Here is a 25,233-nt window from a genome sequence, read left to right on the forward strand (position 1 = left end):
TTCAGGACAGTGGTGGAGCGCCAAAGCCAGGTCCCAGCTGCAACCCTGGTAGTTCTCGTGAAAATGCCAAGTATCGGCACTGGAATCTGAACATCCCTAATATCTAGTAAAAAAAATAAAATATATAGACCCACAACACCTCTGCATATAGCGGACAGGTATGGTGCCATAATGGCTTTGCAGCACTGGGGTCCTGGATATGTTCTCCAAGGAAGAATTTCTGCATGTAAAATGGATGTTTTCTCAATGTCTGTGTGATAGGCCATCAAATGCTTTAGAATGTGAATGTGTGACTGTGGTGGAAACATTAGATCTTAGTTTCTCCAGAGTGAAGACCAGGGAGATTGATATTGTACAATGTAAAGAGCAGTACAATATGTAATCTCTTCACAAATATAGAAAAAACAAATACGAAATATAAAATGAAGGCAACTATAAAAACTACCTTAAATTATGCCAAAAGGTGGCTTCCAGTTACAAAAAAAATCCAAAACCTCAACATTTCTGACTCTCATGTAGGTCATCCTTTTTTCACCTTAGGCAAGGTCTGACATCTCATCATATGGAACATTTCCTCAAACCACAGAGTTCTTGGCTGTGATCACTGACCAAATTTAACTACTCAGCACAATCTGGCCAAAAAACTCAAACAAGAAATTGCTGGAAAAGGTCATTTGACATTGTTGATCTAGGATTGCTCAATATCGTTAAAGGGAAATAAACACAAACGTGAAGCTAGTTATATTTCAGAGCATTTCCTTTTTTTATATTAGGGAAAAATCATATTGTTGATTATTAATGCCCTTTTAGGTTATCAGGTTGTAAATAGTGGGAGCAATCACCTAAACACAGCTGTGTCAATTTGTTTTGTTAAATGCTTGAGAAAGATCTTATTAATTTACTGGGAGTCAGAGGTATGAGGTTCCAGTCTGGAAATGTACATCCTGAATTTAGCGAATGTTGTTAGTTATTTCTTACAACTAGAAAATATAAAAAAGGGAGAAATAACACTGTGTGAATTTTGTAGAAAATTTGCCCTCCCAGTAAAACCGGAACTCATTTTTCTTGCTTAAAGCAAACACTGAAAAATTTTAATAATTGTGCAAATGTGCATGCATGCACTATGTGTCTTGTGGCTTTTCCAGAAGGTTTTTTGCTGTTCTGGCATAGAAACAGGGCGTGGGATTTTATATGGCCTTTTGGCCTCAGCTTCTCTGGTTGTACAGCCCAATGGTGATAGGCCTTTCATATCTTCCTCTTAAAGTGACATTAAACCCTCAGATTTTTTAACATAAACCAATACTGTAATGTGTGTCTTACTGTAATCCATGGTAGTTTCCCTTCTCTTTGCTGCTCTTCCTTTTAAATCTGTATCTGTTCTCATGCTGGGGAGAACTTCCCTTTGCAGCTGAGTGCCTCTTCCTGTAGTGCTGGCTCAGGTTGTGAACCTTCACACAGACACCATGTATCCATGACAAGGCAGTCTGCTGCAAAACAGAAGTTCTGCCCAGCATGAGAAGAGATACGGATTTAAAAGGAAGAGCAGCAAAGAGAAGGGAAACAACCATGGATTACAGTAAGGCACGCATTACAGTATTGTTTTATGTTAAAAAATCTGAGGGTTTAATGTCACTTTAAGCTGGTCATACACTGGTTAATTTCTGCATGAATGTTCATACGAAAAATCTCACCAGGACATTCAATAATGCAACAAGAGACTTGACAAATGTAATTTGAAATTGTGTTTGATTTTAACATTCATATTTGAAATGAATGAAGTTTCCCAAACAAAAACCACATTTGCTGTTAGAATTTCATTTGTTCAAGAAATAATTACCATACTGATCCTTCAATTTTTTTTTGGCACTATCGTCAAAAGCCATCATCGTTTTAACATAAATTTGAGTGGGAGAGCAGAAGAGGGGGAGGATTAGGGAGGGATAAAACCACCCTATTCCACACCTGATTTCTGCCAAATTAAGAATAGTAGTTTCTACACGGAATTTCCTGTAATGGAATGATACCATCACTTCCCCTAAATGGTAGCACCACCTCATCATCTCCCTCTAATGCAGGAGGAGACTAGGCATAGAGATAATAGACATGGAGATAATTTGTAAAATTAAAAAAAAGCAAATGTTAAATTAGCAAGTATGTCTGCATGTACAGTTTTTAACTTGTATCTAATTTCAGAGTGCTTGCATAAAAAAATACATTAGATCTATATATATATATAAAAATAGCCACAGAGGGGGACCAACTTCTAGACTTGTGAGAAAAAAAAATAATACTCAGCCGCAGGAAGCAGGGCCTGCACATATTGTAAGAAAAAATGTTGGCACCAATGTATATTTGGTGCCAACATATTTGCAAATTATTTGGCCATAATACTTTGGCCATAATACTTTGTGTATAGATATGCCCATACAAAAAATTAGGATGTGCCTAGTCTTACCCCATGGTCGGATCCAAAGCAATTCCCTTTGGATTATACAGTTCTCTGTCAAGAAGAGTAACGCAGGTGTCCCCATTTTTATTACAGACGAAGATCCGGTCATCAATGTCATCCACAAAGTAGAAGTTGCCCGTTAGCCAGTCTATGGCCATCTGTTCAACATCTGAAAGATAAAAGCAAAAATAGCTTGATGTCGATGTCAAATATATAACTCTGCCTGGTTTAATGGCACACAAGCTGACACACTGTCCTTGGTATCTAGTTGGAGAATCTGCAAGGAATCATAAATATTTCCTATAGCATAATGTCAACTTGCTACTCACATGAATTTATACTGTGATCTGCCAATTCCCAGGCCTGCCACAAAGTATGCTCTGTTACAGGCATACCACTGTAAGATCAGGAAGGAAATACCAATTCCCATAAATGCACAGAAGTTTAAAAAAGAGCCAGACATACATAAGGTCATAAAATTCTCTCTGGGGGAGCAGAAGGAAGGGTAAGCCTGTGCTGCTGGTGGGACTGGAATTAAAGTTACTTTTTTTTCTTTGCCCTGCCTGGACAAAGCACACCCGTGTACCCTTTAGCTACGATTTACGGAATTATGTTTGTATAAAAGATTATTCATTGGAAAGACTGTTAAAAAGTTGGGAAGAACTGCAATTCCTTTGGGTAGTCTAATATTTAAGGATGACAATGTAGTGGATTTATACATGACGTCTTGCAAGATAATGCATAAAGGACATCTCTTTACCTAGAAGAATGAACCTAAAGCAGCCTTTTTTTTTTTCTTTTTTTTTTACAAAATTTAAATTACTAGTACATCTGTAATAAAGACCATACGCATTGTATATGTATAATACATATTTAGAAAACAGGCCACAGTATAAATAACATTTACAATTGGCAATAACTGGCCATTAAGAAAATGTACTCCATTCTACATTATTTTACCGTATGGTATCAGACTTGTTAGGCCAAAAAGTGCTATAGAAGTTTGCCTTCAGAGTCTGTTATTTAGAGTACGGAAAGCAAGTCAACTGTTTGCTTGAAAATATTGCTCTCTGGGGTCTCAAGTGCAAAAGAAAGTTTTATAAATATACTTGTTGGCATGATTCTTTAGAATATAAAAATAGCAGCAGTAAAAAAAAATGGAGGATAAAAAGAAGAAGAAGAAAACAAAAACTGTTTTTGACCTGAAAAAAGTAAATAGAAGCTAGTAAAAGGGACCAAGCTGTAAATTTCAGAACAGACAGAGTAGATTGTCTGGCCGCCTGTGCTGATTCAGAGACACAAGATTACAGACAAACTGCCAATCGACCAGGGGAAGGAAAAAAAAAAGGGGGTTGGACACAAAAAATGACTTCTCATTGTCTGCAAAGATTTATGTAGCGTCTGCACAGATTTATGTAGCGTCTGCACAATCTGTACCAGTGTGATAGATTGCTTAACACACAGTTACTAATATTTACAAGTTGTTAGTGCAAGCCATGCAAAATTTTGTAGAGATGGATGACATCAACATTTGATATGTGGAAACATTTAGTAGAGTGTCTGATTAATAAAACAGATTTAATCCTGAGAAAAACCAACAGCGGTCAGTCATCTAGCGTAGTAGCACCCACAGATGTTAGAGTCATCATTCGAATTGTGCGCTGATCCATTCCTATCTAAATGGTACTTTGCATACACTTTTCCAACAGTCTAAAAATGCACAGAATTCCATAAATACATGCCAATTACAACGACTGCAATATTATACTGAAAATATGACAGATTCTGCAGACTGTCTGCCATGGTTACTTTCATCTCTCATAATTATGAATTCTTTCTGTACATACTACTAACATTCCTGACAAATATTGATGCTGGTCCTGCAAACGGCAAAAGACAATGCAGCCTAAAATTTCAGCTATAAGCAAATTATTTCCTGGATCCTCAGCAGGATCCGAAGCTGTGTTTACACCGAGCCCCCATATGCTGCTGCAATTTTTAAATTGTATGAAATGGTATGGACTACCGCCTAGGTGTTCAAAATGGAAGAATGTAAGCAATGCAGAAGTTACCTTAAACAAAGAGCCTGACTTACTATAGTGATAAGGGAGGTTAAGTGCACTGGTGTTCACTGTAGTAAATGAGGCCAAGATTCACTCTACCTTACTCTTTAGTAAATCAGAACCAAAGAGTTTAACTGTCTCTGTTATAGCTGACTGTGAAAGAAATTCAATATTGTACAATAGATAAACCAGGCATGATTGTTTCCTATCATCTGATATACTTTTTTAAAATGTGAAATCTGCAGAAAAAAGACGTAAGGGTGGTCACACCAAATACTGATTTGATTGGGATTTCTCTTCTGTTCATTTACTTTCCATTTTGTTATTTGATAAAAATAAACGATTAACACTTTTATTTCTGAAAGCATTCTTACTTTACTGCATTGTTTTCTCATCTGCCTAAAACTTTTGCACAGTACTGTAGCAGTGTCTCTCAATCCTCCAGGTAGCATTGGCCCGCAGAAAGACTCTAATGGCAACCCTGTGAGTATGTTTATATTTTCCCGAGCAGGACATAAGGTCCACTTTCCAATCAGAAAGGGTTTTGGCTTATGTTCGAAGTGCCAGTCCATCTATGACTTTTTTTCTTTTTTACGGAAATTTTACCTATATCTGTTTGGCAATGCAAGCAATGCAAAATGTACCGGGCCAGTCTGAAAGCTTTGGAGTTGTGTGGATATCTATCTGAAGTGGTTGTGTGGCTATCTGAAGTGGTCTATCCAAAGGACAGTGAAATAGCATGGCTACTATTGTTGCATTATAAATAGGATACTTTGACTATGCCTGAATCTCTTAAATGGAAAGTTTATTTTCATGTTTTGTATTCCATTTTTTCTCATCTCCACCCTTTGATAATATAATCTCTTTTTCTTTATATGGATGAAGGAAACCTATTCCGATTGTAAATTAGCTGCTGTCTGGGGGCTCAGTATAACAGATCAGTAATCAGATCTTCCTAAATCTAGGATAGATGAAATTGTTCTGCCATGACAGATCTGATTAGCAGCCTAGATCTGTCATATTCCTTGCACTGAGCACACCTGTAATCAGAATGTGTTGTGTTTGTGGGCAGATAAGTCGTGCCAAGCTACAGATATCAAAGCAAAAAACTTACATCAAACACCTTCAGGGTACAGCTACTGCTGACATAAAGCCATCATATCTCTGTCTGTAAATACATTATTTCAAGCTTTGTATCTGCAAAACTCTCACACTGCTTTATTTTTCCTGTCCTCCGATCGGGTACAAACAAGAGCAAGCGCCACTATGTACCATGCCAATGCCATGAATTAAAATGAATGGCTGCAAACCGACAGCATTTACCTCTAAATACATGAGTATTTGTAAATGTGTCATTCACATTTTAAGCCAATAGGTCATTTTAGACTTACTTTTCCATTATTCAGACCATCTAGAACTAGGGCCGCCAGGCCATTTCATGTGGCCCTTATACCTCTTCTGCAGCTTTAAAAAATTTTAACGGAAGCTGGTGCTGTAAACAGGTGCTGGGCTTCACAGGAGGGGCACTAAGGTCCCCAGCAAGGTCCCAGCAAGGTCCCTGCAGCCTTGCTGTGAATCGCAATGCTGTTTACAGTGCCGGCAGTAATTCTCCTCCTTCCTGTGGCTCCACGAATGTAATAAACTTAATTAAACACACTTCCTGTGTATCCATGCCACCTGCAGAGAACAGCCACCTGAGAGTCCGCACAGCCCACCATAGAAACTGCATAGCCACCTGAGAGTCCGCACAGCCCACCATAGAAACTGCATAGCCACCTGAGAGTCCGCACAGCCCACCATCAAAACCCATCATAGCCCACCTGAGAGTTGCACAGCCCAACATAGAACCTGCACAGCCACCTGAGAATCCGCACTACTACACTAATTGCCATTATTTTTTCTAGACTTCTACTTTCAGAGCTAGTTATTATTACTAAATAGACATGTGCATTCAAATGCAGACGAACCTGCAAATCAACTAAAACCAGTAATAATCAAATGCAAATGTGTCAATTCTTGTATGTAGAGCCTACTTGCTTGATGGAGTGGCTTTATGGTACAATATTCTGCAACTGTTTGCACTATTAGTATGGAGACGGACTTTATTAGGACCATTCACGGGGACTAGTGTGCTGGTTTGTGCTGCTTTGGCAAGAGGATTGTCTTCATATTCTGGTGAGACTGTTGATTTGTTATATGTCGATCACACATGTTCTTCATATGCTGGCCAGTGGGGACCGTATGTGCCGCAGCTTGTTTGGGCATCTGATGCATCGGACCGTATGTGCCGCAGCTAGTTTGGACATAATACATTGTCTATGACTGCGTGTGCAGCAACTTAGTATATACAGTAACTTTGTGTATGCAGCGACACAACAGGGGGTGAGGGTTTCCTGTCCCCCATGAAATGTGCGACTGCTGTGTGAACATTAGATCTCATACAGTATATACATCTCACTATTCATATGATCTTGTACAAGGTACCCAGTAGCAGGAAATATACATTCAGTACCGTTCAAGTGAGTTCACATGATACAATACTGCATTGCACAGGTGGATGATTGTAACAAACACTTATCCCACAGTCTTCTGGTCAGATGCAAATAAGCACTATATTCTTCAGTGAATATATTGTTTTGGATGCCAATATATTGAATACTGCTCCTTGTACAAGCAGCTGGGTTATCAAGTTATTACACTTGAAGAAATAGGCAGCAGCACTGTTTATTGGACACTATTGATTTATACCTAACGGCTCTGCATTTGGGTTTATTTTCAGGTTTTTAATTGTTTTATGATGGTGGGGGATTGTTTCCGTGTGGTGGATATTTATCATGTTTCAATAAAGAAATGTATTTTTGTAAGATTAATAGTGTATACTTTACTGGTAGCCGCAAGGGAGATGGTACCACAGTTTAAAAAGGTTTTCTCACAAGTATACTTGATTAGGGTGGGCACGCCCACAGTCCTCCCATAAGGTTAGTTTTATATTACAGCTATTTTGTTTGGATATATGGGGTGTATTTGGTTACTCAGCTACAGGGATTGTCAGAGACTCTTTTACACCTCTATACCACTTTCAGGTGCACCACACAGTGGCATAAAGCCCGCCTGCACAATGCACCTTTACCATAGTCATATGTCAAAAGTGTGCCCGATCATGAACAGGCATATTACAAATATTAAAGTATCCTAAAGGATTTCAGTATTAATTACATTTGCAGATTAGCTATCTGAATTTGACAAAATATAGACACAGTAACATATAATTGGTCATGAGAAAAGCATTGTAGATGGATCCCATCAACATGCAAAGTTTTTTCTTGTGTTAACAGTCATACCAAAACATAATCTTCACCCGTTTTAAATTGTATATCAAAATCTGTTGGCATTATTCATTGGAACCGTATCACTATGATATTCACCTCCAATTATAGATGTATGTACAATGTTTGGATGTAAGCTTATAATTTGAAGTTCGGTACCATTACACAGTTTTGGAGGTTTCAAATTCCCTAAAAGCATGACAGGTGCACCAATGATTAAATCTAATACATGGAAAGGTATTCTGGGAGGTTATAATGATTCAAAAAAATCAAACTGAATATTCGTCAACTTCATCAAGATTGAAAATAGTATCAGTGGAATATGTTACATAGTCTCCCTGTAAGAAGAAAGCATTGATCTATGTAGCTTGACTAAGTGCTATTTTTCCAACATAAAATCGTGTAATTCAGAGCACTGTGTAACACAGGTCTCTTCTCTCACACAGAACCACTGAAATGGCAACCATGTTATAACAGTAATCTGTATTCAACTGACAGCTTTGAAATCAACCGATCAACATTCAGTGGTTTGAAATGATTTTAAAAAATGACATTCATTTCCATTGTCCAATCATATCCTCAGTATTGAAATCATTACAGAATATGGAAATGCTTAACTTGTGTTATAATAAAACATAAATTATATTGAGATGATCATTAAAAAGGACAGAAGCATCAAAGCAGGGGGAGACATAATTCACTACGAATGAGTGGGCACAGTAAACAACATCATGCATCGGGCACAGTGCATGGGTTCTTATATTATGGCGTAGTTGTGGCCACAATGTGATTTTTTCAAACCAAGCTCTATATTCCAAATCCAAATATAATGTTACATCAATTTATTTTATTTGCTATAAAATGTGTTAATGTTTTAATAATATTTAAAACTGCCCAGCTTATCTATTCAACCTAATAGATTATGACTTTGAATATAACCTAAACTCCACTATACTTTTTTTGTTTTATATTAAGTATGGATGAAGTTCTATGATGTCGCTTATTATGTAGGGTTAAGTGAATGTGCAGACATGACAAACATGTCAGCCTGTGCTGTATTCATTCTCCTGAGTTTAGTTTTTACCTAAGTTAATAAACAGTGCCAGCTTCCAGATTTTAGTTTTCCGGCTAAGCCGCTTTGCTGCACAAAACAGATTAGGGGGTCTAAAAGGTGGAAAACAAGAGCACCATTATTACAGACACATTTCAATGGTGTGGAGAGACTCCAAGACAGTTCTAATTACTACTATAATTAGATGTCTGCCAGAGCAGAAATGTTACAAATAGCATTTTCAGCATATGCAAGCAAACATGGCTCAGCAAGGAAATTAAGGTATAGAAAGGTAGTTTGTGGATTGTCTGTCCAAATAGCACCAGGTCAACACATTTTTGTGTAATTTATTTGCAGTAGGTCAAATGCTTTGCCTCCTCTCAACCACACATAATTGTCCTGAAAAGCTGCAACATTCAGTTCAATACATTCCTCCTCTTTATCTAATATACAACTGGCCAAAAACAGGATGATTTTCATTTTTTCTGACAAAGATTTTACTAAACTAGGAGTCCCTAAACTCTTCAGCTCATAGACTCAATGACGTCTTTAGATTGGTCATCGATCTCCAAACACTTTTCATATAATCTTCTAATAAAGACTATTTTTATGTAATAATACTACATTAACAATATTTTATTAATACTGTCAAAACATTCTCTTGATATAACCAGCTGTCATTATGCTAAGTTTTTAGTAAATGCACAGCTATCAGTTCTTTGGCGCAACTCCTGTTGGTATGGGTGCACTCAATGGCCTTCAAAAGTCTGAGGTGGGTGTAAACAATAGCTCTACAGCAGAGTTTGTGGTGAGGAGTACGCACAGTATGGAAAGTAAACATGTATATAAGTCTAGGAAAAGGGAGGGTAGAGATGAATAGTGACAACTCATGGACACTCTTGATGACAGCTGACCATCCAACCCTGGCTATCTCGCTAGTAGCTACCTCTCCTTCAGGACTAGGGACTGGCGTAGAGCTCTACAGAGACCTCAAAAGATGAATTGAGCCCCAAATTGACCCTCTATTATTTACTAACCACCTATCACTCCCCAGATATTTACTAACCCCCCTTTGACCCCCAGCCATTTTATCAACCCTTTGGATAGTCTCAGCGTCCCTCGGAGGTCAATAATGACCACTTTTGGGAGCCCTGAGCTACATGAACAAGAAACAGTGTTAAAATGCTGAATAAATGCTAATGATCACTATTCACATGTGGTAGCAATATAGCAGATTTTACAGAGATGTTTGTGTGATTGATTCCTGTTAGCGAAGTATTGCCAAGAATGATTTTCCATCAAATTGAAAAATCAGTTTGTTTAATATCTGCAATTGTTTTTATAGATAATATGAATAGATGAATTCTGTCTAAGGTTAGTCTATGTTCCTGATATCTGTGTTATACATAAAAGCATATTGTTATGGTGTCATGTGCTGTAATGGTTTCTACAGTAAACAACAGCAGAGAGTTTGACATCAACATTATACCTGTGATCTCTCTGGAAATTACATGCCATGCCGGCCTTTCAAAATGGTTGCTGGGTAATTTCTGGAATCAGAAAATCCTCCAATCTACTACAGCAGCAAGTGTGTGGGTCAAGCACGCTGCATTCTTCATTGACTGGCGGTCTGAAGGAAGGGAAAGGAGGGCTGTGCAGGAGAAGAACGCAAAGGACGGTGATGGCCAAGGTGATGGCCAAGGTGATGGCCAAGGTTCTCTTAGAGTGCAGCCACCATCAGCCCTTCCTGATTGGGTTGAGCAGAGGCACTGCCAGCAGCAAGGGAGTGCTAGAGGGTAAGTTAAGGGTCTGGACTGGCCAGCAAAAGACCCAGGTTAATGAGTCCCTTACCTGGTGGCAGCCAGATACACTGAAATATTAGTGACAGTGAACCTGGCTGTCACCTAACATTATTAGTGTCAATGGACTGGGAGATATAGGTGGGAGTCAAGTGCACTGTTGGTGTCACTGGAATGGGGTACCCATAGTGCACCAGTGTCACTGGAATGGTGTACACTCAATGCTCCTGGCTCCCACCTATCCACTATTTCAGTGGCTCTGACAATGCACCTGGTTGCCAGCTATATGTATTATTATTATTAGCATTATTGGAATGGGTGATCGGTGGGGGCCAGGAAGGGACCCAGGTTAATTAAAACTGGTACCTGAATATTTATGGCTTACTGCAGACCCCTGCTCTTGCTTTGCATATAAAACTGTGTGAAATATTGAGACAAGCGATCCTGGTGCTGGTGGCAATCATTTACATTTCTGTTGTGCTCTTCTGCAATAAAGCACGTTATCAAGATTTATGCATTTAATTTTTGCAGAACAAGTTGTTGTGATCTTTTCACAAAAACAATGTTTCATTCAGTAGTAACAAAACAATGTACACACTGCTTAAACAAGTGCAGCAATGGAGTAAAAGTTAATTTTCAGGACAGGAAGGAAGGTAATTATCATCCATCTAACTTCTAAGCTGTCCCGTCACAGCACAGGCTTCAGTAAGTAGATTTGGCTTACAGAGTATGCCTGCTTTATAAAGCAAACCCTTTATTCCCCAGAAAGTGTTAAAGATGTTATCCCGGAAAGAATCTGATTTGGAAGTTATGTTATAATTCCTGGAGTTTAGCACCATGATGGGCTAGGCATTATTATATGAAATGCTTACACAGAATTAATAAGCTTAGCCACACAGAAGGTTTAAATGGGGACGTTTCTGTGACTAGCTTACAGCAAATCGATATTTTAGGATTCCCCTGTAGATACATTATTAGAAAATGAATACACACATTTAGTCAAATTTAAAAAAAAAAATAGTCCAGTGTCTATAGACTAAGAAATGGGAGAAACCCCTTTAACCTGAATCCCAGTGAGCACTAGTAAAAGACTATGCTTGAACCCTCAACAACCAGCTGTTTTCACTCAGTGCTGCTACAACGTCAGGGCTGTTGGAGAACTTGGAGTTGCTCAACCATTTCCAGTATGTTCTGCCTCACCATGTCTCACTAAAAGCACAAAGAAATGTGGTCCGAATTATGTGATTAAAACGGCTGTCCAATTATGTGCAATGTGATATGTTCCAAGGGTCAGGCTAGAGTACCAGGGAGGAAAGAGAGATGGTTTATCTGCCCTTAGTAAAAATGGTCACTGTGAGAAGAATGGGGAGGAAAAGAAAAATATGATATGCAACGGAAAAAAAAAAGCTTGCAATCACCTATAAGTATCTGTTTATAGATTCCCTTTACTAAACATTTCTAAAAGGTGCCTGTATTGTCATTTTAACATAAAAAGTAAAGTTCCTCTTTAGGACTTAGGTATTTATTACCTCTCACAGAACATCTGCTGACATAACCTTCAGCTGCTTTTCCTTCTAAATGGACAGAACTATCTTTCTTCAGGCGATATCCAGGCTCAACATCTACATCCTGCTTGGAGATGCGGACTGAGAGATAATGCAATCATGCAACTTATGGGGCCTGTGCAGTTGTTGGCTGCATTCACAAATGTCTGATATTTATACAATGTTCGTGTCTGATCACTGGCTGATGACTTCAGACCCAGAAGACAACTGGGAGAAGATTAGGTGGTGAATATAGAGACATAGGGTAGCACAGATGTTGCTTCAGTGGAGGAAGACACTTTGGGAGATAGATTTGCCATAAGCTCGATGTGTACGGAGTACGATGTGCATACCTGCACATTATGACAAGAGCCCTGGGGATCCCAATAACCTTCCTACTGCTTTAATGATAAAAGGTACAGATTGTATGTAAGAATTATACTGCTGCCTTATATTGTGACATGTCAGGAATTTAGTCATGCAGACTTTATTGAAAGGTCCACTTTAAGATGGCCATTGAGCAAAGCAAGCAGATTGAGGATCTGGACTATGCTAAATTTCAGAACGTACATTTTGTGTCCCATAAACATCAGGTACTTGACCCAAAATGTATGGTTAGTGACCACATTAGAAAACAAACAGAAAAAAATATTGTCATTTATTCTCATTACACATAGCACATACATTAAATAAAGTCTCACCCAGGTACTTGAAATTTTCATTATCTCTCACATGTTTCTTAATAAAAGTTAGTAGATGGTACCAGAGTTTTATTCCTTGTTTCACATAATTTACTTTTAGCACAAGGATGCTTTTGTAATCTCCTTCCTCTGCTTTTACTCAGTAAAAATGAACAGCTGTTATGCCTTTTTGTTGGCACCTTGGCATGTGTGGATTTACCTTTGATAATAGGCTTTATCTGAAATAAGGGAGTACAATTCTTTGATGTCAGCATTTTGTTCCTATGTCTGTTGTGTGTTTCATGGCAATCACATTTACTTCCAACAAAAGAATACCACTCCTTATGCTGTCTACTATTTAATCCTTTTAGTCTTTACCTCATTTTTCTTGGGAGGTTTTAAAAAGGAAGCTGCTTGTTTTTTTACCTCCACTTTCTGGGGGTGCGAGCAGCTTTTCTTTACTGTGCACGAGCACCATGTATTCGCTGCATGGGTGATGATTACCATGACAACTGAGATGTTGTATAGCTTCTGCTTCCACATACAGTATTTTCTGCCCATCAGAGTTGAGACTCTCTAGGCTTGTTGTTTATATTAGGTGGGGGCATCCTAATACACAATACTCTGCTAGTGGATGTTAGCTTTCTCTGTGCATTAATAATCTTTGCAGTAGCACACTTTCTATGATTGTTGCAACCTTTCTGTGTTTCTGTCATAGATGTCTTGATGAAGAACCCAGGTGATTTTTAGAGGCTCAACTTGCATTGTAAAATCAACAGCCATTGATTCTCAAGCAGATGAGAAAATGGCACAATTTGGTGTAAGATAATCACTGGTGTGTAGTATAAATCAAGCGCATACAACAGGCGCATTTGCAATATTGTAAGATTAATCTCTACTACATGCTTCTTCTGTAGCTTACACTATAGGGATCTAGTTATTCACCAGTTGAGATACTAAAAAGCATGTTGTTCTTGCCTACAGAGTGCTGGCAACCTCTGTATTACCAAGTAGGGATGCGCCGATACCGGTTTTTCTGCATTAGGTACGAGTACCGATATAATATTTCTATACTCACTGATACCGGTACTTCCACTAGCCTGGAGCCGGCTTCCCGGGCAATCAAAAAGCCGGCTTCCCAGACAATCTTGATTGCCCAGTATTGGTGCATCCCTATTTCTAAGGGCTACTTACCTATGATGGTGAAGAAAATGTGCATAATGTTGACCTGGGGCGACACAATTTTTCATCTGGAGATCTACTTTTCAAATGACGAGCCCAATGAGATCTTCCAACGAAAAGCACTATTTTTGCAGATCGCACTGGACTGGAATACAGGCACTAATGAGCCTGCATTCCGGATGCGGGCGATCGCACTGCGGGCGGGGTGTGTGGCTGCAGTGCCATTGACTTTAATGCAACCCCACGATCCCTCCCACCCCTGAACGCAGGGAGCCGGCCAGCTTGCGTTCCAGTGCGTTCTAGAGGCCAAACACTCTGGAACGCAGACTTTGTGGTGTGAACCGGCCCTCTCTCCTCTTCTGTCTCTTCTCTCTCTCCCCACTCTCTCCCGTTTCTAACTGTTGTCCCTTTTCTCACTTTCTCTGCTGTCTCTTTTCTCGCTCTCTCTGCTGTCTCTTTTCTCGCTCTCTCTGCTGTCTCTTTTCTCGCTCTCTCTGCTGTCTCTCTTCGCTCTCTCTGCTGTCTCTCTTCGCTCTCTCTGCTGTCTCTCTTTGCTCTCTCTCTTCGCTCTCTCTGCTGTCTCTCTTCGCTCTCTCTCTTCGCTCTCTCTGCTGTCTCTCTTCTCACTCCCCGCTGTCTCTCTTCTCCCTTCCCGCTGTCTCTCTTCTCCCTCCCCGCTGTCTCTTCACTCACTTTCTCTGCTGTCTCTTCTCTCACTTTCCCTGCCGTCTCTCTCTTGTCTGTCTTTTCTTACCTCCACTGCAGCAGCTTCCCAGGTCTCCTCTCCTGCGCCGACGTCCTGTCCTCCCGCGGTGCTCGTGGGACCAACGTTGCATACGGGGAGAGGTGTCCGGCCCTTCCCATCTGCGGCGTCTGACACATTCAACTGCCAGCTGCACGAGCACCGCAGGAGGACAGGACACAGGTCAGTGAGCCGATCGTGATCTAGCAGTGTTCGCTTTGCCATCGACTGGTATATCGCGATTGACCTAATGGACACCCCTGATATAGACCATTGTACAGTGAATATAATAAAAGCCTGCATAGTTTTCAACATTTTAAAATAATTTCTAAAACATACAAGACTACAATGGATTTGGGAACACACCTAGCAATCATAAGGAAAAACAAATTAAAATTGTGAAATATTAGTACTTTGGAAATTGTAGCGTGTGTGTGTGCGCGCGTGCATGCGCGTGTGTACACAGGTTCGTTTTTGCTATATGTGTAAAAGCAAATCGACCTTTTTTTGTTTTATTTTTTTAATTTTCTTTTCTTTTTTAATTATCTACTTAGCTTTATGTTCCTTATTAATCCTCTTGCTGGAAGACCATCACTGTATTTGATTTGAAACATAAGACACCCTTTAAATTCTTTTGATTGGCAGTCAAAAGTCCATGTTATGTAGGCTGTCAAAATTGGGAGAACATGTTTTTTATTCATGGTAAGTACTTTTTGATTAGCGTATTTATGTGATTTGGTAATATTGGGATGTGCTGTGTTGATTCAAGTGAAGTCATATAAGTGTGAAATTCGAAAAAATGGCCCGCTTTTATTTATAAATGCTAATTATTTCACTTATTAACTTGAAAAAAAAAAACCTGCTAGTAATTGAACATAATTGAGGAATTAAAAAGGCTTACTGAATAGATGGTCCATACTGGAAAGCATTTTTAAAACAAAGATAAATTATTCAATCTGGGATTCTTCCTGGAAATCAGGGACAGCTTAGGGCAACTAGACTACACTCTGCTTTTTTAGCACTGCAATTATTGCTGCTACAGCATGCAGGAGGATCACCATTTGGCAGCAGGGAAGTCTGCATTCCTTGCTAATCAACTGCAGATTGTCCCCAACTCAACACTTACTAGCTTCTGATATCACAGTCATACACAGATGAATGCCAAACATAGTTCACCCATAGGGCTGGATGCTGCCTTCCTTCGCCTCAGCTATTCAGCTAGATAAACGCTGCTACTGGACTTGTAAAGGCTCAATAGCTATAAATCTACAGGCAGTGTATGCAGTCAGATGACATGCATCTGTCACTATCTGCAAAAGGAGTTTGCATGTTCTCCCTGTGCTCGCGTGGGTTTCCTCCGGGTACTTCGGTTTCCTCCCACACTCCAAAGACATGCTGGTAGGTTAATTGGCTCCTGTCTAAATTGGCCCTGTATGTATGTGAGAAGGGGACCTTAGGTTGTGAGCTCCTTGAGGGCAGGGACTGATGTGAAGCGTTGCGTAAATTGTCAGCGCTATAAAAATACCTGTAATAAAAAATAAATAAAATGATAAAAATGCAGCTTTTTTTTTACATACTAGTAAACGCTAAAGTCAAATTCTGAGTAACTCCCTCTGCAGCGATGCCCCGTTGGCTCACTGACATCACCACACATGAATCAAACTCAGCCATCACACCGATGCTAAGCAGAAAAAATGTATGAAGATCTATAATCATAGAATTGTTTCTGTCATATCAGAATGATCTGCTAAATTCTATTTTTTTTTAATCAGCAGCATATATTCTGTACAAAAGTTGCATGCAAATATGTGGAAGTACTTCAGCAATGTCATGCACAGACAAAGTGCAATGCAAATAATCACACTTCAGCTTGTGAAAGATGCAGTAATACGGTTATAGCCTTATATCTGCCATCAGTAGTATTTATCAATAAAAGGAAATTTAGATGCAGTAGAAAAATCGGGACGCAAAGAACTTTCACGGGCATGATTGGGTACATTATTCACCACCGTCAGTACCAGACCAATTTTCATAAACCCTGCCCCTCTAAACTCTTAAAATTGCATTGGACCACCAAAACAAAGAGATGGGGGGGGTCAGTCTGTCCAATCCAGTAGCCAGCATGATTGTTTTGCACTCCGTTGACAACTAGAGGAAACCTCAAAAATTAGGCTCCAATTATAATTTTAAAGGAGCACTGGCTACCTGGCTCCAGGGGTTTTCCCTGGGTTAACCAATTACAAATGCCTATGAATAAGGGCTGTAGATGTGGCCAAGAATTTCAAGTCTGTATGTGCACCTTTAGATGCTCTATTTATACCCAGTCATGTTACTGACCTGTTGCCAATTAACCTAATTAGTAGCAAAATGTTCTTCCAGCTCTTCCTTGTTAGTGCCACTCTTTTTGCCAGCTTTTTGTTGCCCTGTCCAAAAATTTTTGAGAAGTGTTGCTGCCATCAATTTCAAAATTACCTTTTTTTTTTTTTCTTAAAATGGTAAATTTTCTCAGTTTGAAAATTTGATATATTTTCTACTTTAAATAAAATATGGGTTTATGAGATTTGCAAATCATTGCGTCCCAACTTTTTTGGAATTGCATGAAACTAGTGGCTAAAACAACCATTTTGGTGGACTGGTCTTTCAAACCAAGAAAAACGGTGATGTTAGTGAAAACATCTTTTTGCTCCAAAACAGGCATGCTTGACATGTCTTTACCGTTTTGTTTTATTTAACCCCTTCGTGACTGACGACGTACAGTGTACGTCGCCAGCATCGGGGCAGTGTACTAATTTAGACATAGCTTTCTCAATTGTACAGCATGAATTAAAATAACCATGCTGATTTATTACAAAACAAGAACAGACCATGGTGGTATGAGACTCCACTTAATACAATCTTTATCTGTGTTCCACTCTTCTTTCTCGAGTGCAGACATTCCTGGCTGTTGCTGTGACTGCTCTTTTCTACATGTCCTCGCATAGCTGGCTTTGGCTGCAATCGTGTGTAACGCTCTGAAATGTATTCTAAATGACTAAGCTTCAGTTTAAATCATCGCCTAAGTCTTCGGCTGCTGTGTGTACAGACTGTCTCTATGCCGTGCCAGTAGCGCGGAGGCCAATGACACATAAGAACTAGCATTTAAACCCTGTTGCAGGAAGCACAGCTGGGGAGCCCTACAGCCCTGTGCATTTAGTTCACTAATGCCTCTACTTTGTGACCTTGGGCCTTAGAAACAAAGCTGGCGAACTATAAATAATACTTAACTTGTACATGCCCCTAATGGATGTTACACAAGTACAGAACACAATACCAATGTGCATAAAAAATATGTTGTATGCATTGGGAGCTAAGTATATGGAAAGTATATCCATGATGCTGAAGAAATGAGAAACAACATGCTGCAAAGAGAGACATCAGCAAATGATTTTATACACAAAAATCTAAAGCATGTTTTATGGCATTTATTTACCAAAATATGAATGTGTTTCAGGTATTTTGGAAGGGCAATATTAAAGGATTGTTCCATTTAAAATAAAAACTCCCCAGTCCCCTTCTCTAACTAATTCTAAGCCAAGGTATATGTGCCCACCCTCCCACCACCTCAATGCAAACATCTTGTATTAACAGTAATTTCCTATAGTTTGGGGTCCTACTCTAGGTGTAGGCGTCAGCTGCTTTCATTCCACATTACAGTAGAGTTCAGACGGAAAAAGCAGCACAAGGAGAAAATCAGCCCATATGCCAAAAAGGACATGCTGATAGGAAGAACGCAGAGTGGTAGATGCAGCTTATCAGTCTGCTGTGTCTCCTCCACTATCCAGCCACAAGCTGAGGGAGAGAAATACTTAGCTGCAACAGGTAAAAACCAGGCCTCATGCCCTGGAATGGCTTTGCTGTGTGGTGGGGCTGTAAATCTCAGGGTTGGACGGACAGAAACACAAATTTTGTTTGGCAGGTTAAATGGCTCCCATATTCAGTATGAATTTAATCTGTATATTTAGCTGATGGCTGGAGTTTAGCTTTGAAGGACAACTTTAATTTAGCAAACAGCCGCCTTGTGCAGCATGGAGCTGAACTCTGAAAATTTGAGTTTACCTTGATCCCAGTTTTGAGAAATCCCCTGAAGAATAAGCATACCGTCTTGTATACAGCATCTATAGAAGGCTATCTTCCTGAAATTTGTGCTGTTGTATATTCAACTTTTAAGGCCTCAGTGTAGCGTTAAGACCAACTGTTTTGTATATGGCCCTAGTAAAGATTAGGTTCCAGAGGCATTAGTGTTACTTACAGTAATGTTCTCAGATGCGGAATAATAATAGTACTCATCACATCACTGAAAGAACCCACACAAGCAAATAAGGATGAGAGAAGGCCATAAATGCAGAGCATCCAAAATACATTACATATTTCCAACACTGGAAGAATGAAGCACAGTGTTTATACTATGCCTTAAAATGTTTGCTTATTACTTGAATGCAGTTGCTCTTAAATTAACTAGTTAACCCAGGGGTGCACCAATTATTATTATATTCAGGGGCCAGTCTGTCCAATCCAGTAGCCAGCATGATTGTTTTGCGCTCCATTGACAACTAGAGGAAACCTCAAAAATTAGGCGCCAATTGTAATCTTAAAGGAGCACTGGCTACCTGGCTCCAGGGGTTTTCCCTGAGTTAACCAATTAAAAATGGCTATGAATAAGGGCTTTAGATGTGGACAAGAATTTCAAGCAACTAAACCAAATCTGTGACCACAGATTAATGGCTTCCTATTCAGTACTACAATTTTAGGCCAGGCATTTTTTATTTTTTTTAAATCTTTGGTTTTGTTGTGCTCCCAACAAGTCACGCTTTGTGCAGCTTCCTTCATTAGGAAATGCTAAGGTAATTACTGAATCAGTGACACAAATGATCATCCCCGTAAGGTTTAGAAAATCCTAAAACAAATGTTCCAATCTTGCCTTTAATTCAACACCCAGGGGAGGACTGGGCCATGGCGTGTTACCCCCAGGGCTGATAACGAATGCTTTTTTTCATGTTAGGTGAACTATTTGTTTCTCGCAGAGATTTTGAAAATTTCTGTCCAACAGAGTTCGATCTATCTTCATCTCTCAACAGTGAGCAGAGGGAAGGAAATACTTCTCCAAACAAGCTGTTTAAAGGAGAACTATGAGGTGAGTGCTTTTCACTCACCTCATAGTTCTAGCTGACCTTTGACAATGAGACTGTCACAGGTCGGCTCAGTAGATCGGGAAGTGAGCGAACACATACCGGCGTTCACTCACTTCTCGATCCTGTCACAGCTCTCTGCCGTGACAGGGGAGGGGCTGGATTCCCCCCTCCCTGCTCCGATCCTCCAGCGATGACTGGCGGAATGGACAGGGGAGGGGGCGGGCACAGCTGGCTCTGCCTCTAGATAGGCAGAGCCAGCTGTCACTCATGCAGCTGGGCAGATCCAGACATAATTGTCGGGATCCGCTTCAGCTGCGGCGTCCCAGTATACGGCGAGCTGTAGCTCGCCGTATACTGAGCTTCGGGAGGACACTAGTTTGTGTCCTCCCGTTACCCTAAGGAGAACTATGGGGAAAAGCCCTAATCCCATAGTTCTCCTTTAATACCTTTAGCCAGGTTTCAATATACTGTAGGATGGTTCCTGGTGCAAACAGATGTCTTTATTTTCATGAGACACAATGTGCCACTGGTCAATGTCCTTTTCTGACCTTATAGTGCTTTGGACAGCTTCCCTTTAACCAAAAATGGCTCTAACAAGATAAAACTGCATGCATCTACACAATATGAATTACATCAGTATTACAATTACAAAAGAAACGTGCCCTAACTACACACACACATACATAATTCTTCCCACACACTGAAAATGACCATTCTATACTGGTCAAGTGCTGGCATGAAGCAGCTACAACACTATTTTACATTTAATTGTACTTTAAAGTATCACAAACTAAAAAATATCAAAAGTAAATCTTTCAGCCATCAGTATAATAAGAATTGTTGCTCTTCAATGTCAATTACTTTTCTATAATTTGTCTCTCTTCTTTCCTACTTTTCTTGTGTCCTTTTTTTATTCTCGTTAAGCCACATTTTACTGTATTCCACTATTATTTTGTCTTTTTGTTTAGAAACTGCATGCTTAAATGTTCCAATTGTACAGATGCTTGCTTTAGATTTTAGGATATGATAGAGTACCTGTGTCTGGCTTTAGAACAGTCATTTCTATTCTCACCTCTCAACATAGGTGGTTAAGCCCTGTAATGAACTGTCCATAGCTATACAATTATAGACTCTCCTCTGTGTTCCTTTACCATTAAACTGTATTTGCTTGAAGCCCTAACCAACAATTAGGTTAAAAAAAAGGTATACAAACAAAAGTTAAAAGCAGGGTAAAAGGGTATTTACTTCCTTCCAATCATTTCCTAGTAATGCAGAATAAAGCCTTGTTTTTAAATCAGTGTAGGAAATTATACCCTCTGTTTAATATACTATACTGTGCAGGGTCATGTGTTTTCCATTTTGCACTCTGGAGAACCAAAAAAGTCTGAAACAACTGCATGCAGGCCAAAATAAGTGTCTGTATAAGTAGGTTGTACTTGCGCTAAACATCAGCAGTTCTGAAGTACAGCACAGATACAGCTTAATTATACACAGTCACACGGACAGCAAAAGGCTCAACGCACGAAGCTGTAATGAACACGTTATCTGACATAACAACTGTTATTTTCAGCTCTCACGGCTGAAAATAACAGTCATCAATGGCAAATAACAATCAATACAGCTTAGCAAACTGAGCATACTGACTTGGGATTTGGATTTGCGTTGGAACTGATAACATGTAAATACCTTCTGTTTTAAGGCATATTGTAAAATCCATTTTAAAAAGCGGTCTCGTTGCACATAATTAACTCTATTTCAGCATTTCTGTCAGACCCTGCATTCTTCTATATGCTCTCTCCACAGCCAATTCCACAAACTTCATGCATGATCTCCAAGTACTTGGGAGTATTATCGCGTCACCATAATTCTGTGTGTGCCGAGACAGACACAGCCGTCACAAAAGATTAAACAACTGAAATGGTCAGATACACACAAATAATAAGTCTATATTTGCTGTTTTAATGTCTAACTACCATGGCTAATAGCCAGGCCTAACATAAAACATAATACAAAGCCCCAGTGAGTCTAAACTACAACTCAAAAATTCTAACTGAACAGCTCTAATAATATCCCCAAATGTCTATAAAGTGATTGTTTCAGGAATGTATCCAAAGCAAAAATATACAAGGTAGACATTTTCTTGACTGGCTAAAAATCTTTATGAACATATTAAAATAATATGTTTCATTAACATGGGGGAAGTTAGGGGACCTCTTCATATATTCAGATACCGGCAATCCCCGACTTACGTACAACCCGTACTTATGAACCGAGGTACAAGACTGCAGCCACTGTACCGCCCAGCGTTCCACTAGTAACGCTGCTCGTGCTGACGATTGCAGACAAGTAGTGGGTCTGGATTGTAGTACTGTACTTCCTGCAGGAAGTTGTTACTGGGTGCCCCGCCTGTTCTTCAGAGTCTGGTACTGAACAGGAAGTTGGCTCTGACTGTCATTACCCCTGTCATAACCCTGTATGTACTGTACAGTGTACTGAACACTTTTATTTGTCTTCCTTGTCTACTTGTTTGCCTGTAACAATGCTGAAAAACAAATCTGATACAAGTGCGGTTCTGAAGAGGGGCACAGACAGCAAAATAAACGTAACCCTTCCCTATGCTATCCAAAACTAAAAAAAATGTTTTTTTTGCTGGAGTTGCATCTAAAAAATTTACCTGTTCCAACTTACATACAAATATAACCTAAGAACGCACCTACAATCCCTATCTTGTTCATAACCCGGGGACTGCCTGTACTTTGTATTAAACTGCTTAGAGTCTAAAGTGACTATCAGCACAGGGTCATTCATACACTTGTTTAAAAAAGAGGGAATATACTTACCTTTCTAGCAGCCCGCATCCAGAACGCTAATACTTCAATGCTCCCCAGCCACTGCAAGAATTCCACACTTCCAGGTTCATAATGCTTGTTCCACTACACGCTGAGGTTCTTCCCAATGGCTTGTACATCACTAAAGGATGTATAAGCTGATGGGAAGAGCATGTGCTGGGTAAACAAGTATCCAACCCATCAGACTTATCAAATATGTGCAGCGGCCGAGGATCAGCAAAGCAGCAGCGTTTCAAGACATGGGTTGGCAGAAAGGTAAGTATAGTGGATCTTCTTTAAACAGGCATGCTTTTGGATACAAGTGACCTTGTGCTGCCAGGGTCACTTTAAAGACATCTACAAAACCTTTTATGTGGCTTTATAAAAGCATTCTATTTCCATGCACATTAAATATTACAGTAAATGCTGAAGAACTAATGTGATTGCTAAGACCCACTTGGTTTGTGGCAAATGTTGGAATTTTGTTTCCAGTGCCAGAAAAAACAAACACTCTTAAGCAAATAAGGTATTTTATAAGCCAATACATGGTTTAAGGTTTGTTGTTTACATGCTCATGAAAATTCAAGAATATTATGACTTCATGGCAAATTCATAAAGCCATAAAGCGGTAGGATCTATACAGCTATAATACAGCATGTGTAAGAGATGTAATAGACTCACTTTAAAGCCAGCTCCTAGTGACTTATACTTAAACCTTTGCTGCACAGTGCTGCGTTCACTTCCAGGAGTTAGAAAAAGCCTTGTATAAGCTTCAAGTCCATCCTAGTCAGAGCTTACAAAGAACTAAGGGTCACCTCTCTGCTTTGACTCTCAGACACCCGATATTAAGGTATCGGGTGTCTGAAAAAACCCTTTCATTAATGAATGCCTCTGTAGTAAGGGCATCCATTAATGAATGGTAAAAGCTGATTCTCAGCGGTTACAAGCCCTCTAAAGCAGCAAATAACTTGTCACGTACAGTGTACGTGACAAGTCATTTGGTCCCTTTGTGGCTGGACGTACAGTGTACGTCTCCCGTCACGAAGGGGTTAATAGGCAAAGCACAAGTTCACTTTAAGTTATGTTGAATATACATACTAATGGACAGAAATAAAGGATAAACTACAACAAACAGACATAAGGACATGCAGAAACACATAGAAAAATAGAGACTGTCGAGAAGAATTTTCACACATATTAAACCGCAATTATACTTACGGTGCAGGCTCAGGGAGATGTTAATGGTCCTCTCTTCTGTAAAGCCTTTTAGGTTATGTATCTTGGCGCAGTTCAGGGTGGTCTGAGAAGGACTGTCTCCCATATGAATCCAGCATACTGTCTCCTCTGCATAGTTAAAATCCATAGCTGTGGTTTGTTTGGTGCTGGTTGGGTTGATAGTTGGCACAGGAGCTCCATGTAAATATGTGGCAATGATGTTCTGAGTGCTGGCTATAAGCAGGACTGTAGGCCTCTCAACTGGTTCTGAAAGTTACAAATATATAGATTACTTTTTTTTACTAGAAATGTAGAAACAGTTCCTTTCAAAGCTCGGCTGAATCATCTTTATCACTGAACGTGAAAGAAAATCCCAAATTTTGGGTTGCCATCAGAAAAGAAAAAAAAGGGAAATCTTCCAATGGAGGACACTAGTTCTGGTGACTCTATCGACCACCAGGGATTTTTTCCCTCACTTTGGAGGAAGTAGAAAAAATCTTAAGGGGACACAGATGGCAATAATAAAAAAAATATATATGTTAACCCTCCCTTACTCTAGCCAACCTAAAAAAATGCTTCAGTTTTTTTTTTTTTTAAAGTAGGTTATAGTTTTACTGCTTGAAGTTGGGCAATCTTCTTACAGGAGCTCTTTAAAATTTCAAACTAAAACTGCCATAATGCAAAATAAATACGTTAACAATAATTACCATTCTTTGCTTTGCAGGACTTGTTGTCTGGCTGCAGCAAATAACCCTCCACACAGCTACAAAAATATGATCCTTCAGTGTTCTGACATGTCTGACTGCAAGTTCCATACAATGTGCATTCATCAAAGTCTGTCAAGAGAAGAGTTACATATTTCACATGAAGATATACTATGCATATATCAAAATAAGTGAATAAATAAATATATTGATGGTACACGGGCCATACGCAAACATTTTCAGTACTGGAGTTTGCAGTAACATCAAAAAATGGTAAGCTGCAATTTTTATTTTAAGTTATGCTTATTGAACGGGAATAAATGTAAAGTAGGTGTTATCTCAATTTGGCTGCAAAAGTGGAAATACACTTTAAAGTGCTACGTAAACTCCAAGTAGCTCTAGTGGGGGTCACACAGGGCTAAGGGCTCTCTCTCTCTGCCCTTCTGTGACAGTGCTGAGCCAAATACCAATTACGAGCACTG

The 25,233-nt window shown here is 39.5% G+C and overlaps 1 protein-coding gene across 1 annotated transcript in view; it reads right to left on the bottom strand.

Moving 5' to 3' along the window:
* The window catches only part of LRP1 (LDL receptor related protein 1), a 292,446-nt gene that overhangs the window by 159,463 nt on the left and 107,750 nt on the right, over positions 1–25,233 (bottom strand). Inside the window, exons 5-7 of the mRNA XM_018569629.1 lie at positions 24,755–24,883; positions 24,051–24,314; positions 2,456–2,618 (exon numbers count right to left, since the gene is read on the bottom strand). Coding sequence (XP_018425131.1) covers positions 2,456–2,618; positions 24,051–24,314; positions 24,755–24,883 — 556 coding nt within the window. The remainder of the gene's footprint in view (positions 1–2,455; positions 2,619–24,050; positions 24,315–24,754; positions 24,884–25,233) is intronic.

The sequence above is a fragment of the Nanorana parkeri genome, unplaced genomic scaffold (assembly GCF_000935625.1).
Source record: "Nanorana parkeri isolate BGI_ZX_2015 unplaced genomic scaffold, ASM93562v1 scaffold35, whole genome shotgun sequence".
NCBI lineage: Eukaryota > Metazoa > Chordata > Amphibia > Anura > Dicroglossidae > Nanorana > Nanorana parkeri.